This window comes from Rana temporaria, chromosome 13 (assembly GCF_905171775.1).
Source record: "Rana temporaria chromosome 13, aRanTem1.1, whole genome shotgun sequence".
In the NCBI taxonomy this organism is placed as follows: Eukaryota; Metazoa; Chordata; class Amphibia; order Anura; family Ranidae; genus Rana; species Rana temporaria.
The window spans coordinates 1,062,553-1,078,882 of NC_053501.1; the positions used below are offsets into that span (position 1 = coordinate 1,062,553).

At 52.9% G+C, this 16,330-nt stretch overlaps 1 protein-coding gene across 2 annotated transcripts in view; it reads left to right on the top strand.

Annotated features, from left to right (window-relative positions):
* The window catches only part of WDHD1 (WD repeat and HMG-box DNA binding protein 1), a 78,127-nt gene extending 63,817 nt beyond the window's left edge, over positions 1-14,310 (top strand). For both annotated transcript variants that reach the window (XM_040333633.1, XM_040333632.1), the window contains exons 22-26: positions 58-101; positions 3,132-3,311; positions 6,073-6,194; positions 11,299-11,434; positions 13,174-14,310. In XM_040333633.1, the coding sequence (XP_040189567.1) occupies positions 58-101; positions 3,132-3,311; positions 6,073-6,194; positions 11,299-11,434; positions 13,174-13,365 (674 nt within the window). In that variant the 3' untranslated portion in view covers positions 13,366-14,310. The remainder of the gene's footprint in view (positions 1-57; positions 102-3,131; positions 3,312-6,072; positions 6,195-11,298; positions 11,435-13,173) is intronic.
* The last annotated feature ends 2,020 nt before the right edge of the window (positions 14,311-16,330 follow it).

The window sequence follows — 16,330 nt, forward strand, 5'->3', positions numbered from 1 at the left end:
GTTTTCTATACGTTTTTTAAATTTGTTTAAATTTATTTCACGCTCGTCTCTCTGTAGGTGCGATTGTATCCAGCAATCAAGGCAGAGTGAACCCCTTCAAGGTAATATTTATTTCCATTCTAATTCTGTATTGGATCTTCGGTTCGGTACGATTGAACTAAACGTGTACAAAATCTGGTGCTTTTTTTATTGGTTTCCCAAACAGGGTCCTAGACCACACCCAGGTAACCTAAACGGTGTCCTAGACCATACCAAGTTTACCAAAAAAAACACCTAGACCGTGCCCGGGTTTCCCAAACGGGGTCCTAGACCGTGCCCGGGTTTCCCAAACGGGGTCCTAGACCGTGCCCGGGTTTCCCAAACGGGGTCCTAGACCGTGCCCGGGTTTCCCAAACGGGGTCCTAGACCATGCCCGGGTTTCCCAAACGGGGTCCTAGACCGTGCCCGGGTTTCCCAAACGGGGTCCTAGACCGTCCTCGGGTTTCCCAAACGGGGTCCTAGACGCGTTTCGTCTGGCTTGACGTCATAAGGGATGACTGGGAATGATGGTTTTGTTAGGCACGTATTGGCCATGTGACTGTGCTGATCAACGTGAAGCGCATCTGAGGTGGCTTCTTCTAACAAGGTGTCCTAGAAGATAGAAGAGCGGTCACGCTGACCAATGAGTGCTTGCAATTGTGATTAGAGGTCGGCTGATATTTGGCCTTTTTTTTGGGGAAATCGGCATTGGCCGATTTTTGTGCAAATCCGGCTGATTACTGACTTCCCTCCTCCCTTCCCTGACACTCCACTGGCAGTTTCCCCCTCACTCGGTGGCTCTGCCATTGAATGTGTGACACTGACGTTTGCAACTGAATGCAGAGAGAGAGAAAGAGGCGCTGTCAGAATTCAGCGGTGATGTCAGGGGTGGGCGGGACCCAGCAGCTATCTAACACCAGGCAATGGGATGGGATCTGGGCGGGCCGCTACATGTATGTGGCCCCGCCCCCTTTCTTACACAGCCCAATCATTGGCTTGTGTTTGACAGCTGCAGGGCCCGCCCACCCCCGACATCACCGCTGAATTTTGACAGCTGGTCTCTCTCTGCATTCAGTTACAAATGGTGTAACACGGAAACTGACAAATCAGCTCAGTGTGAAACCTGCCAGTGCCAACCAGTGCCCCCTGCCAGTGCCAACCAGTGCCTCCTGCAAGTGCCAACCAGTTGATTGGGCTGCTTAAGAAAGGGGGCGGGGCCACATACATGTAGCGGCCCGCCCAGTTCCCATCCCATTGGCTGGTGTTTGATAGCTGCTGGGTCCCGCCCACCCGACATCACCGCTGAATTCTGACAGCACCTTTCTCTCTCTGCATTCAGTTGCAAACGTCAGTTTCACACATTCAATGGTAAAATTCCAGTGCCAACCAGTGCCACCAGCTAGTGCCCCCTGCCAGTGCCAACCAGTGCCACCTGCCACAAAAAGAAAAATCGGCCTAAAATATCAGCCGCAAAAATGGGCATCATCTATCGGTCATCGGCCGCCCCGATTTCTAAATATCGGCATCGGCCGGAGAAAAACCCGTATCTGTTCACCTCTAATTATGATGAATATTCACTCTGGGGCCGCTGTATACAGACACGTTGTACGGACCACCACATTGCCAGCATGGGGCGCCATGGAGTCATTTTTTCATAAAAAGGTGAACTTGCCCTTTAAGAACAAGCCGACACGTTTTGGGGGTTCTGAGGGTCTTTTCTCTTCTTCAGGGTTTTTAGGCTGTTTGGTGGGAGAAACCTGCTTGAAATGATTGTGTGCCGGTATATTCCCCCCCATCTGTCCTTGTTATGTGACTCTCCTCCGAGGCCTACAGGTGAGTCTGCTGACCCGAGGTTTGTAGATATGCCGGTGCTCTGCTGAGGAGATCCTGAAAATCTGCACTGCTGTGAGCGCCGGGGGGGGGGAGGGGTGATCTTGGCGTGTTGATCTCTCTGTTCCTCTGGAAATCATCTCTGTGATGTGATTAGTCTGGGAGATGTCAGCGGGAGGATGACTCATCCTATCGCCCCCAAGCCATCGCATCTCAACCTCGGAGACGTCAGCGGGGCGATCTTGTCAGCAGACAGCTGCGTCACATCATCTATTGTCTGTTCATGTAAAGCTGAACCCTGTGCAGACAGAATCCAATCGGGAGGATGTTCTACCTGCCAAAGGATTTGTAATTCTGTCCATCCAGTCCTGAGTTTTACACAGCCCCGGGACCTAGTACACTCAGCTAAAGCTTAGGACCTCCGCCCCCAGCCTTCTGACTGGACAGTGAAAGAATAGAAGTAGACTGATGAGGTCATGTGGTCTCCTGTCTCTGCTCTCTCCTCCAATCAGTATGTTCTGGGCTTGCTTTCCGCACACCTGATTGGCCCATGACTCCCAGTCCCGCCCCTCCCTCTTTCTTTTATTGGAGGAAGAGGGGAAGGCTTGTCAAGGGCTACTCCAAAACTTGCCCCTAAGACGCCAATTGTATTTGAGGACTTTTCTCTCGGTACCCAGAAAATGTACAAAGATCAATATAAAGATTTATTGAGAGAATTGCATAAAAAAAACAATTTATAAACAAAACAAAAGTGAAGTTGTTAAAGATTCCGTTGCATTTAGAAAGTAGAACGCCCCCCCCGCTGGTATTTTGGGGGACACAGATGTAGGTTCAGACGTAATCCTCAACATGTTTCGCCACAAAGGTCGCTTCTTCAGGAGGAGTCAAACGTAAACCTCTGTAAAAATAATATATATATATACAGGACTCATAGTTACAGTGTCAAGAGATACTAATATAGACCGTAGTGTAGCAATGCTCCCCTTATCTCTCGTTATTGGAGGAGGGGAGATATCAGATGAAATATAGGTACATAACCCTAAGGTCAATGCTGCTGTGTCCGTCCATGAACGGAAGAGAAATATATATATATTATAGAGAGCTAGAAAGAGAGATATATAGAGAGAGGTGTGTGTGTATGTATGTATGTATGTATGTATATATATATATATATATACTGTACGTTGTCTTCCTCTGTGGTATATATTATATATACTGTTTGTGTTCCCATCACTTCATGCTGTGAGAAGATTCTCTGGTAACATATTTTCTATCATTTTTAGGTATCGGCCAGTCAGAAAAGCCCGGCGTTGGCAGGAAACTCGTCTCGCATTCTGGATAATATGAGTAAATTCAGTAAGAAGCCCCCGGCCGCCTCCTCCAGCCCCGCCTCCTCCTCCTCCTCCGGGAAGACAGACTCGGTGGTGATCAAGCCTCTGGCTCCGAGGACTAAATCCAAGCAGGTAATTTACACCGTAATGTCCCCATGTGTGTCCCCCCCCCCCCTAATCTGATCTCCGGGGGGCTCGATGCAGGAAATGAAAAGGCTCCCGGCTGCTCCTATTGATGTGTCGCCCCCCCCGGTGTCATATCTCTGTACCGCTCACCTGCACACAACCATCTGCTCTTTATCGTGTCATCCACCGCCCCCCGCCCACCACCCAGGCCCCGCCCACCACCCAGGCTTATACATAAATCTGCACTCCGGGTAAATCGTATTTTTCCATTTGGATTGGGGAAAGGATGGAACCTCTGTCCGGTTCTTGGTATGTCCCCATTAGGTACATTTCCACTCTCTTCCTGTTTCAGTGACACCCCAGGCATTGTTGTTAGCTGGACTTTGATTCATATTCAGATAGTCCACCTTTACCTAAAAACAGGGTCAGATCTAAGGGGACGGGGGGGTGTGCTGTGCCACCCCTCTTGAATTTTAGCTGTGCCACCCCCCCAGGTGGATGCAGACATTTATGTAAGGGGGCACTCTGATGGGGACACCTCATGTAAGGGGGTGAAGGTGCAGGAATTGGGGTGATCTGAGGGGTGAAGGTCCAGGAATTGGGGTGACCCGAGGAGTGAAGGTGCAGGAATTGGGGTGACCCGAGGAGTGAAGGTGCAGGAATTGGGGTGACTTGAGGAGTGAAGGAATTGGGGTGATCTGAGGGGTGAAGGTGCAGAAATTGGGGTGACGGTGCAGGAATTGGGGGGGAGGTGCAGGAATTGGGGTGATCTGAGGGGTGAAGGTGCAGGAATTGGGGTGATCTGAGGGGGGGGAGGTGCAGGAATTGGGGTGACCCGAGGGGGGGGAAGGTGCAGGAATTGAGGTGATCTGAGGGGGGGTGGAGGTGCAGGAATTGGGGTGATCTGAGGGGTGAAGGTGCAGGAATTGGGGAGATCTGAGGGGTGAAGGTGCAGGAATTGGGGTGATCTGAGGGGGGGGGGTGCAGGAATTGGGGTGATCTGAGGGGTGAAGGTGCAGGAATTGGGGTGATCTGAGGGGGGGGGGGGTGCAGGAATTGGGGTGACCCGAGGGGGGGAGGTGCAGGAATTGGGGTGATCTGAGGGGGGGAGGTGCAGGAATTGGGGTGATCTGAGGGGTGAAGGTGCAGGAATTGGGGTGATCTGCGGGGGGAGGTGCAGGAATTGGGGAGATCTGCGGGGGGGAGGTGCAGGAATTGGGGAGATCTGAGGGGGGGAGGTGCAGGAATTGGGGTGATCTGAGGGGGGGAGGTGCAGGAATTGGGGTGATCTGAGGGGGGGGAGGTGCAGGAATTGGGGAGATCTGAGGGGTGAAGGTGGAGGAATTGGGGAGATCTGAGGGGTGGAGGTGCAGGAATTGGGGTGATCTGCGGGGTGAAGAGGCAGGAATTGGGGTGATCTGAGGGGGGGGGGGTGCAGGAATTGGGGTGACCCGAGGGGGTGAAGGTGCAGGAATTGGGGAGATCTGAGGGGTGGAGGTGCAGGAATTGGGGAGATCTGAGGGGTGGAGGTGCAGGAATTGGGGTGATCTGAGGGGGGTGAATGTGCAGGAATTGGGGTGATCTGAGGGGGGGGGGGGTGCAGGAATTGGGGTGACCCGAGGGGGGGAGGTGCAGGAATTGGGGTGATCTGAGGGGGGTGAATGTGCAGGAATTGGGGAGATCTGAGGGGTGAAGGTGCAGGAATTGGGGAGATCTGAGGGGTGAAGGTGCAGGAATTGGGGAGATCTGAGGGGTGGAGGTGCAGGAATTGGGGTGATCTGAGGGGTGCAGGAATTGGGGTGATCTGAGGGGGGGTGAATGTGCAGGAATTGGGGTGATCTGAGGGGGGGGGGGCAGGAATTGGGGTGACCCGAGGGGTGAAGGTGCAGGAATTGGGGTGACCCGAGGGGTGAAGGTGCAGGAATTGGGGAGATCTGAGGGGGGAGGTGCAGGAATTGGGGAAATCTGCGGGGGGGAGGTGCAGGAATTGGGGTGATCTGAGGGGGGGAGGTGCAGGAATTGGGGTGATCTGCGGGGGGGAGGTGCAGGAATTGGGGTGATCTGAGGGGGGGAGGTGCAGGAATTGGGGTGATCTGAGGGGGGGAGGTGCAGGAATTGGGGTGATCTGCGGGGGGGAGGTGCAGGAATTGGGGAGATCTGCGGGGGGGAGGTGCAGGAATTGGGGTGATCTGAGGGGGGGGAGGTGCAGGAATTGGGGTGATCTGAGGGGGGGAGGTGCAGGAATTGGGGTGATCTGAGGGGGGGAGGTGCAGGAATTGGGGTGATCTGCGGGGGGGAGGTGCAGGAATTGGGGAGATCTGCGGGGGGGAGGTGCAGGAATTGGGGTGACCCGAGGGGGGGAGGTGCAGGAATTGGGGTGACCCGAGGGGTGAAGGTGCAGGAATTGGGGTGATCTGAGGGGTTGAGGTGCAGGAATTGGGGTGATCTGAGGGGTGCAGGAATTGGGGTGATCTGAGGGGTGCAGGAATTGGGGTGATCTGAGGGGGGAGGTGCAGGAATTGGGGTGATCTGAGGGGGGGAGGTGCAGGAATTGGGGTGATCTGCGGGGGGGAGGTGCAGGAATTGGGGAGATCTGAGGGGTTGAGGTGCAGGAATTGGGGTGATCTGAGGGGTGCAGGACTTGGGGTGATCTGAGGGGTGCAGGAATTGGGGTGATCTGAGGGGTGCAGGAATCGGGGTGATCTGCGGGGGGCAGGGGGGGTTCACCTGTTTAGGTTGATAACGCTGCGTCTGGTTTCCTCCGCAGGGTCAGGCTACGTTATTCCAAAGCATCCAAACCAAATCCACGCCGAAGAATTCTCCCGCTAATGTGAGACCCGCCCACATCTCTTCTCCGGCCGCAACTCCAGAGAACAAAGAAGTCAAAAAGTAAGATTTCCGCCCAATGCCTGACCTCCTCCTGAAGATGCCAGTTTCCTGGCTGTCATGCTGATCCTCTACACATTTCATCCCCTCCCCCTCTCTATACTTCTTCTCATTTTCCCGCCAAGCAGCCAGTGAAAGGAAAATAGTCGGCAATGGCGGCCTCCCACTTGCCTAAAATCTGTAAAGTATATATTAATAAAGGCAAGCAAGGGGCCGCATGTGGCCCATGGGGCCGAAGTCGGGAGATCACTGGATTTTTGGCAGGATCACCATGTATTTGTAGTTGCAATGTTTCTTAAAGGGACAGCGCGGTGTATGTTGTGAATGTATTGCAGAGATGTGCGGAATGTTTCCATCTTGGCCAGACATGCGCGGTGCTGGTGACTGTGTTTTTATTTTTTCCACATGTTCCCTCTTTGTACCCCCCCCCCCCCCTCTAATTGTAGTCGGCGGCGCCCCTTCTGTCCCTGTTTGTGTCTTTTATATAACATAACAGGCAGCCAGGCTTTGAACTGTTATTTGGAAAGGGTCAGGACGTGAATCCTGCCTTCCGATTGGCTACACCGCTCCTCCCAGCAGGACCCGCCCCTTGACCTTTGCCTGACTAAGCGAATTTCCTCCCCCCGTCCGATTCTCACGCAAACAACACGACAGACCCCATGGCTCTTCTCACGCACTTTATACGCAGTCAGGTTAATGTAATAACGTAACACAAAGGATGGCGGTGATCCTTAAATCTGAACATTAATCCGATTTCGGGGTTCATTATCCGATCACAAACGATGATTTATGATTGGATGTAATTGGCGACTAGACTTCGAAGGGAAGCCCTAATTCTGCCAAACGCAACTTTTGTGTTTTATCTAAAGATTGCGACATGAAAGGCTAGCAGAAGTGCGCCTTTCCAAAGAAAATTGGGATAATAAAGTTTTAATAGTTCAAAAGCTTTAATATAATACAGTGGAGCCTCGGTTTGCGAGCAACGCGGTTAACGATCGCTTTGAAAGGCGAGCAACTTTAAAAAAAAAAAAAATCTGACTTGGTTTGCAAGCGTTGTCTCTCAAAACGACCAGAATTCAAGCTAAAGGGGTGTGCAGTACCACATTTGGCCTGAGGTGCAGGGGGCGCCAGAGCCAAGCGGAGCAGTTTGGAAATACTCCGTACTCAGGTGTTTCAGAGGTCAGCCAAGCTGTCCCCAGGCCTTTCTGAGGGCTCTCTGGCGCCCCCCACATCTGGCCACATGTGGTATTGCATGCCATAGAAGTCAATGAGGAATGAATTATCTTTGTTTCCATTGACTTCTATTGGGAGACTCGCTTTGATATGCGAGTGCTTTGGATTACAAGCATTCTCCTGGAACGGCTTATACTCGTAATCCGAGGTTCCCCTGTATTGTGAAAGAAGGTGTCACACCAGGTGCCCCAGTCCTCTTCTCATTTTCCTGATGTAGACGTCCACCCATGGTTGGTTGAGGTGAGATGGAAGCCCCCACCCCCCCCCCCCCCATCTCCATACCATCATCCGAAGTCCTATCTTTGGATACGCTACGTGGTCACCTGACCATCACACCGATATGCTCGTGATGATTACCTCATTTCATAACTGTTTAATGTCGAGTTGCCGCACTTCGTGGCTTTAACATCCTCCACTCTTCTGGGGAGACTTGTCGCCAGATTTTGGAGGGCGTCTGCGGGAATTTGTTCCACATTTGGCGTTCCAATTCATCCCAATGGTGTTCAGTAGGGATGAGGTCAGGGCTCTGTGCAGGACACTCGAGTTCCTCCACCCCAAACTGGTCACACCGTGTCTTTATGGAGCTGGCTCTACTCTTCTTAGAAGGTTTTTCCACCAGGATTCTGAGCTTCTGTGGGAATGTGTGCCCATGTGTGAGGTCAGGTACTGACGTTGGGTGAGAAGACCTGGCATGTAATTGGCATTCTGATTCATCCCCAGGGTGTTGAGTAGCGTTGAGAGTCAGGAAATTCGAGTTCCTCCAACCATGTCTTGGATGTCTTAATGTTGGATGAAAAGACCTGGCTCACAATTGGTGGTCTAATTCATCCCAACGGTGTTCAGTAGGGTTGAGGTCAGGACTCTGAGCAGGATACTCGAGTTCTTCCACACCAAGCTGGCCAATCCAAGTCTTTATGGAGCTGGCTCTTCTCATCTATGAAGACTTTCCAGAAGTTCTTTTTTTTAATTTGTGGGAATCTGTGCCCATTTGTAAGGTCAGACAATGCCAATTCATCCCAAAGATGTTCAGTAGGGTTGAGGTCAGGGCGCCGAGCAGGACACTCGAGTTCTTCCACACCAAGCTGGCCAATCCATGTCTGTATGGAGCTGGCTCTTCTCATCTATGAAGACTTTCCAGAAGTTGTGGGAATCTGTGCCCATTTGTAAGGTCAGACAATGCCAATTAGTCCCAAAGGTGCTCAGTAGGGTTGAGATTGTGGAGATAAGTGAGGAATGTGTGAATAGAAGGTCTCGGAAACTCCAGCCAGTTGGAGAACATTTTGTGACTTTTTTATATTTTTTGTACCAACACATGGCCAACGCTTCTCAGGAAATTGGAAACCCCTTTCTTTGGTTCTTTGGTAATGTTGGTCTGTTGGGGGCCGTGGTCTGTGTTCCGAAGTGTCAGTTTCTCATGCAGCTATACCATCCCCCACTCTTGGGGGGGGGGAGACTTTCCAGGATTTTGGACGGTGTCTGTGGGAATTTGTGTCCATTTTTAAGGTCGGCTGCTGATGATGGATGAGAAGACCTGGCTCACCATTGGCTTTCCAATCAATCTCAAATGTTTTCAGTGGGGTTGAGGTTGTTGAGGTAGGTGAGGAACACCGTGGTGTGCTGGAAGCTCCATCCGTTTGGAGAACAATTCTCACTTTTTATTAGTGTATGACCTAAAACATGGCCAACACGTCTCAAGGAACTGAGGCTTCCCCTTCCTCAGGACTTTAGTAGTGTTGGATCTGTTGGTCGTGGGAACCACAGTCTGTGTTCTCGTAAGATATTGGTATTCAGACGTGAAGCTGCTGTACCACCCTCCTCTCTTCTGGGAAGGCTTTCCACATAATGTTGAAGGGTGTCTGGAAATTTGTGCCCATTTGTGAAGTCAGATACTGATTGGATTAGAAGACCTGGCTTGCCATTGATGTTCTAATTCATCCCAAAGGTGTTCAGTAGGGAGGAGGTCAGAGCTCTGTACAGGACACTGGAGTTCCTCCACACCAACTGGTTAAACTATGTCCTTATGGAGCTGATCCAAACTGGCCAACCCGCGTCTTTACGGAGCTGGCCAACCCGCGTCTTTACGGAGCTGGCCAAGTTGCGTCTTTACGGAGCTGGCCAATTTGCGTCTTTACGGAGCTGGCCAACCCGCGTCTTTACGGAGCTGGCCAACCCGCGTCTTTACGGAGCTGGCCAACCCGCGTCTTTACGGAGCTGGCCAACCCGCGTCTTTACGGAGCTGGCCAACCCGCGTCTTTACGGAGCTGGCCAACCCGCGTCTTTACGGAGCTGGCCAACCCGCGTCTTTACGGAGCTGGCCAACCCGCGTCTTTACGGAGCTGGCCAACCCGCGTCTTTACGGAGCTGGCCAACCCGCGTCTTTACGGAGCTGGCCAACCTGCGTCTTTACGGAGCTGGCCAACCCGCGTCTTTACGGAGCTGGCCAACCCGCGTCTTTACGGAGCTGGCCAACCCACGTCTTTACGGAGCTGGTCAACCAATGTCTTTGTGGAACTGGTCCATGCTGGTCAACCAATGTCTTTATGGAACTGGTCCATGCTGGTCAACCAATGTCTTTATGGAACTGGTCCACGCTGGTCAACCAATGTCTTTTATGGAACTGGTCCACGCTGGTCAACCAATGTCTTTATGGAACTGGTCCACGCTGGTCAACCAATGTCTTTATGGAACTGGTCCACACTGGTTTACCAATGTCTTTATGGAACTGGTCCACACTGGTTTACCAATGTCTTTATGGAACTGGTCCACACTGGTTTACCAATGTCTTTATGGAACTGGTCCACGCTGGTTTACCAATGTCTTTATGGAACTGGTCCACCCTTCACTAGAAACACCTTGACTCCATGATTTGGAGGGAGGTCCATACAGTTTTGACAATATAGGTATATGTGATGGTCTGGTGTTACCCGACTATTGGCCATGTAGTGTATTTGGTAACTATATCGATGTGTCTACAAATCCTCGATCCAGCAGACAGTAGCATCTCTTGCTCACTTCTTTGAAAATGAGTTTCCTCGGCTCTCCTCGGCTTCCGATCACAAACATGGCAATTTGTACCCGGGCCTAACGAGGAGCAGATTGTGGCCTCTCGCTGAACATATGTAACAGACGTGTAATGTGATCAGTCTGCGGCTTGACATTAAAATATATGAAAGACTGAAAACATCAAAGGCCCGGGGAATGGAGGTTTGCACAATGTTGCATCAGAAGGAAAGACAAGCAAACCAGTGACATGTTACTTGCAGTAGGAAAAGAGGACCTGTCATCTTTGTCTGTCTATGTAGATGTGGATCTATCGTCTTGAATGGGGAAATGTATTATCTGTCATGGGGGGTAAAAAATCGTTGAGAAGGAATAAAAACGGTATCTACACCCCAAAACAGAAATGTAATGTGTGGCAACTTAGCAGTTTGTAGATGTAACGGCTGCTGCTGATCCAGATCTCCCACCAAACCAACAACAGATCTCCCACCGTCTCCCACAACAATAGACCCCCCCCCAGTGACAATAGACCCCCCCCAGTGACAATAGACCCCCCCCAGTGACAATAGACCCCTCCCCCCAGTGACAATCGATCCGATCCCCCCCCCAGTGACAATAGATTCCCCCCCCCCAGTGACAATAGATTCCCCCCCCCCCCCAGTGACAATCGATCCCCCCCCCAGTGACAATCGATCCCCCAGCAGTCAGCATCAGTAGACCTTCCAGCACACCCCGTCACCTCTTGCCATTACATACATTCAGGACTGGAGGTGCCGAAACGGCGTTCCCCCTGAAAAAAAGCCCATAAGCGGCAGTTAGAAGCGGCCTTCCTATCCGTCCAACCCAATCACGTTGCTTTTCATTTGTTTTTCAGACCCAGGACCGGCTTCCAGCTGTGGCTGGATGAGAATCGGCAGAGTATTACATCGGAGAATGCTGAGCTGGAGGAATCGGACATCATTAAGGAAGGCATGAGCCGCTTCCGGGCCCTGACCAATGAGGAGAGGATGGTGAGTCGGGTTTAGTGTGAGCCGAGGGCTGTGCGAGTTCTGGACCCGCTCAATACCAGCAACACAGAAGAAGGCCTGTTAGATGGGACATTTTCTGTCCAATCGAGTTGTGTATCTACATCCCGAGACCCTCCAATAGGCTCCTGTCCATCCTGGTCTGACGGGTTCAAACCTCACACACGGCTCTTATAATATCTTATTGTGTATTTGCAGCCAAAACGCACAGCCGCGTCATTCATTTACTCAGATCTGATTGAGAGAGCCGCTGGAGGCTGAGGAGAGAGAGCTGCTGGAGCGAGACAGCTGCTGGAGGCTGGGGATTGAGAGAGCTATTGGAGGCTGAGAAAAGAGAAAGCCGCTGGGGAGAGAAAGCCACTGGAGGCTGGGCAAAGAGCAGCTGGGGGCTGGGGATTAAGAAAGCTGGTGGGGACAGAGCCACTGGAGAGAGAGCCGCAGGAGGCTGGGGGGGGGGGAGAGAGAGCCGCGGGAGGCTGAGGGGAGAGAGAGCCGCGGGAGGCTGAGGGGGTAGATAGAGAGCCGCTGGTGACTGAGGGGGGTAGAGAGAGAGAGCCGCTGGAGGCTGAGGGGGTAGAGAGAGAGCCGCTGGAGGCTGAGGGGGTAGAGAGAGAGCGCAGCTGGAGGCTGAGGGAGAGAGAGAGCCGCTGGAGGCTGAGGGGAAGAGAGAGCCGCTGGAGGCTGAGGGGGAAGAGAGAGAGCCGCTGGAGGCTGAGGGAGAGAGAGAGTGCCGCTGGAGGCTGAGGGAGAGAGAGAGAGCCGCTGAGGGAGAGAGAGAGAGAGTCGCTGGAGGCTGAGGGAGAGAGAGAGAGAGTCGCTGGAGGCTGAGGGAGAGAGAGAGAGAGTCGCTGGAGGCTGAGGGAGAGAGAGAGAGAGTCGCTGGAGGCTGAGGGAGAGAGAGAGAGAGTCGCTGGAGGCTGAGGGGAAGAGAGAGCCGCTGGAGGCTGAGGGAGAGAGAGAGAGTCGCTGGAGGCTGAGGGAGAGAGAGAGAGCCGCTGGAGGCTGAGGGGAAGAGAGAGAGTCGCTGGAGGCTGAGGGAGAGAGAGAGAGCCGCTGGAGGCTGAGAGGAAGAGAGAGAGTCGCTGGAGGCTGAGGGAGAGAGAGAGAGCCGCTGAGGGAGAGAGAGAGAGTCGCTGGAGGCTGAGGGAGAAAGAGAGCCGCTGGAGGCTGAGGGGAAGAGAGAGCCGCTGGAGGCTGAGGGGAAGAGAGAGCCGCTGGAGGCTTGGGAGCTGTTCAAATCGCATGCAAAGTATGGACGCACCGCAAAGTATTGGTACTCTGTATCGGCGAGTGCTTGACCAAAAGTATTGGTGCAACCCTAATCGCATCCTTAGCCGTCACTTTTTAGTCTGAAATGCAGAATTCCTTTTGGGAAATGATCCCACCCACTAGGACAAAGCAACAGCCCTGAAGGAGGAGGAGCCCATTTTCCCCAAAACGCGTTGGGCTGATGTACTTGTTTACATTTTCAATAAACGTTCTATGAACCCAATATCAAAAGTCGTTTTGCCTGGACCCCGGGCGCTCCTCCCCCACCCAAGTCTTCTTGTCGTTCTCGATGGAACACGAGCGCGGCGATGACCACATTCATAGTCTGTGACGTTTTCCTCCTCAAGTCCCGCCCCTCGGTTCACACCGGAGCAATAGTCTGCAGGAGCCGTTTGTAGAAGTATGGAGGTCTCTTATTTCTTTTTTTATTCTTTAATGTATTTCTCTTTTTTAAGATTTGGACGGAGAAGGCCAAAGGAGACGATTCCGGAGACTCAAAGAAGAGGAAGCGAATGGCGCAGGAGAACCAGGAATCGGCGGAAGGCCCAAAAGAAGAGATCCAAGACTCCGGGGCTTCTAAAAAGCGCAAACCTCTCGACCAATCCACAAACAAGAAACTGTCCGCCTTCGCCTTCAACAAGGATTGAGGGAGCCGATGCAGAAAGACCGGTCCGGGCGCTCGGCAAGGACCGGACTGGCCCCTCCCCCTAATGCTGCTCGATCCTGACGGCTCAGTCACAGGTGTGTCGTTCATATCGGATGCAGCCTTCTGGATGATTTATACCGATCGTTCGCTGGAGAAGCCCTCAGTTAAGAGGCTCGATCGCTCATAATAAACGTTATCAAATCTCTATTCCATTTGCATGAAGCGGGGGAGGGGTCAGGGCCGAAGTATATTTTGGAGGTTTTTAACCTTTTTGCTCGCCTGAAATTGTTCTGATAAAAGCTGCATTCAGAGTCAGATTTACACGATCGTTCTTTAGAGGTTGATCGTTATGCGGAATGTTGTAGTTCATAGCAACCCAATTTTACTGTAGCAGGAAAAATATCCCATGGGCCGCACATTAAAGCAAACGCGCTGTGATAGAGCCTCAGCCAGGCCACACTCCCAACATATTAAGCTCCACCCCTCAGGACTTAATCATGGAGCGCAACGCGTTGAGGGTGGAGCCCAAGCTGAGGCTCCCATATACTCATTGTGGGTTTGCTGGCTGGGCTCCAGCCAGGCCACTCCCCTAACACATTTCCCACACCCCTCGGGGCCTAATCATGCGGATTAAGCTCTGAGGGGGGCGAAGTGAAACACGCTGAAGGTGTAGCCTGGCTGGAGCTACAGCATGCAGTGGGTTTGCTGGCTGTGCTCCAGCCAAGCCACTCCCCCCAACACGTTTCCCTCCACCCCTCAGAGCTTAATCATGAGGATTAAGCTCTCCAAAAGGCGGAATTAAAGGGCGTGGCCTAGCCGTAGCTGAGGCTGCCACATACAGCCGGTTTGCTGTCTGTGCTCCAGCCAGGCCACTCCCCCCAACATGTTTCCCTCCACCCCTCAGAGCTTAATCATGGGGATTAGGCTCAGAGGGGTAGAACCACACACGTTGAGCACATACAGCGGATTTGCTGGCTGGGCTTCAGCCAGGCCACCCCCCTAAAGCATTTCACTCCGCTCCTCTGAGCTTAATCATACGGATTAAGCATCGGGAGCAGAGCGAAACATGAAGGGGGCGTGGCCTGGCTGGAGCTGAGGCTGCCACATACAGCGGGTTTGCTGGCTGGGCTTCCCACCAGGCCACTCCCCCCAAAGCATTTTGCTCCGTCGCCCTGAGCTTAATCATAGTGATTAAGCTCTGCGGGGCAGAACGAAACGCGTTGGTGGGGGCGTGGCCTGTCTGGAGTCCAGGCTCAGGCTGACACATACTCTATCACAGAAGGTTTGGTTTGATATGCGACCCATAGGATATTTTTCTTGCTGTATTTAGGCGTCTGGAGCTTCCTCTGGCCGGCACTCGCAGCGGTGAGCACAGGACTAGAACCCGCCTGGGCCATGCTGACCGGTCCCCTTTAAATAAACAAAAAAAAAAGCCAAGCGATGTGAGCCTTATTGTCAGGAATAAACTGTGACATCTGATTGGTGGTTACAGATACGCGTGTGGTTTGTGCCCTTGTTAGGACCACCTATGTTTTTGTCTTTTATTAGTCATTGTAATGTTGTTGGTGTATTGCACATGTTTTTATAAAAGTGGTTGAAAATTTTGTAAATAAAGTTTTGTACAAATACCACTGTGTCCCTTTTTTATGTTTATTTTTTTCATTTAACATATGAATTGGAGGGTCACATACATTAAACATTGTTGTACAATCTACTGGGTTTAGGTCAACCGGTACCCATTGGGGACATGGGTGAAGCAGTACCCATTGGTGGGCACGGGTGGGGCGATACCTGCTGGGGGACATGGGTAGAGCAGTATACGTTGGGGGGCACGGGTGGAGCGGTACCCATTGGTGGACGCAGCTGGGGCTATACCCGTTGGGGGACATGGGTGGAGCAGTACCCATTGAGGGACTTGCCATTGAGGGAACACGGGTGAAGCAGTACCCATTGGTGCGCACGGGTGAGGCGATACCTGATGGGGGACACGCGTGGAGCAGTACCAGTTTGGGCACACGGGCGGAGCAGTACCCATTGGGGGACATGGGTAGAGCAGTATACATTGGGGGGCAAGGGTGAATTGGTACCCATTGGGGGACATGGGTAGAGCAGTATACGTTGGGGGGCACGGGTGGAGTGGTACCCATTGGTGGACGCGGCTGGAGCTATACCCGTTGGGGGACATGGGTGGAGCAGTACCCATTGAGGGACTTGCCATTGAGGGAACACGGGTGAAGCAGTACCCATTGGTGCGCACGGGTGAGGCGATACCTGATGGGGGACATGCTTGGAGCAGTACCAGTTTGGGCACACGGGCGGAGCAGTACCCATTGGGGGACATGGGTAGAGCAGTATACATTGGGGGGCAAGGGTGAAGTGGTACCCATTGGGGGACATGGGTAGAGCGGTACCCATTGGGGGGCACAGGTGGAGCGGTACCCATTGGGGGACATGGGTAGAGCAGTATACATTGGGGGGCTCGGGTGGAGCGGTACCTATTGGGGGACATGGGGGAGCAGTACCCATTGGGGGACATGGGCAGAGCAGTAGCCCTTGAGGGATACGGGTGGAGCAGTACCCATTGGGGACACGGGTGGGGCAATACCCGTCGGGGGACATGGGTGGAGCAGTACCCCTTGGGGGACACGGGTGGGGGCGATAGCTGTTGGGGGACATGGGTAGAGCAGTATACATTGGGGGCCACGGGTGGAGCGGTACCCATTGGGGGAGCAGTACCCATTGGGGGACAGGGGCGGAGCAGTAACCATTGGGGACACAGGTTGAGCAGTACCCATTGGGCAACTTGGGTGGAGCAGTACCCATTGGGGCACCTGGGCGGAACAGTAGCGTTGGTGAAAATGGGCGGAGCAATACCCGTTGGGGGACCTGGGCGGAGCAGTACCCGTTGGGGGACCTGGGCGGAGCAGTACCTGTTGGGGGAAATGGGCGGAGCAGTAAAAATGAAA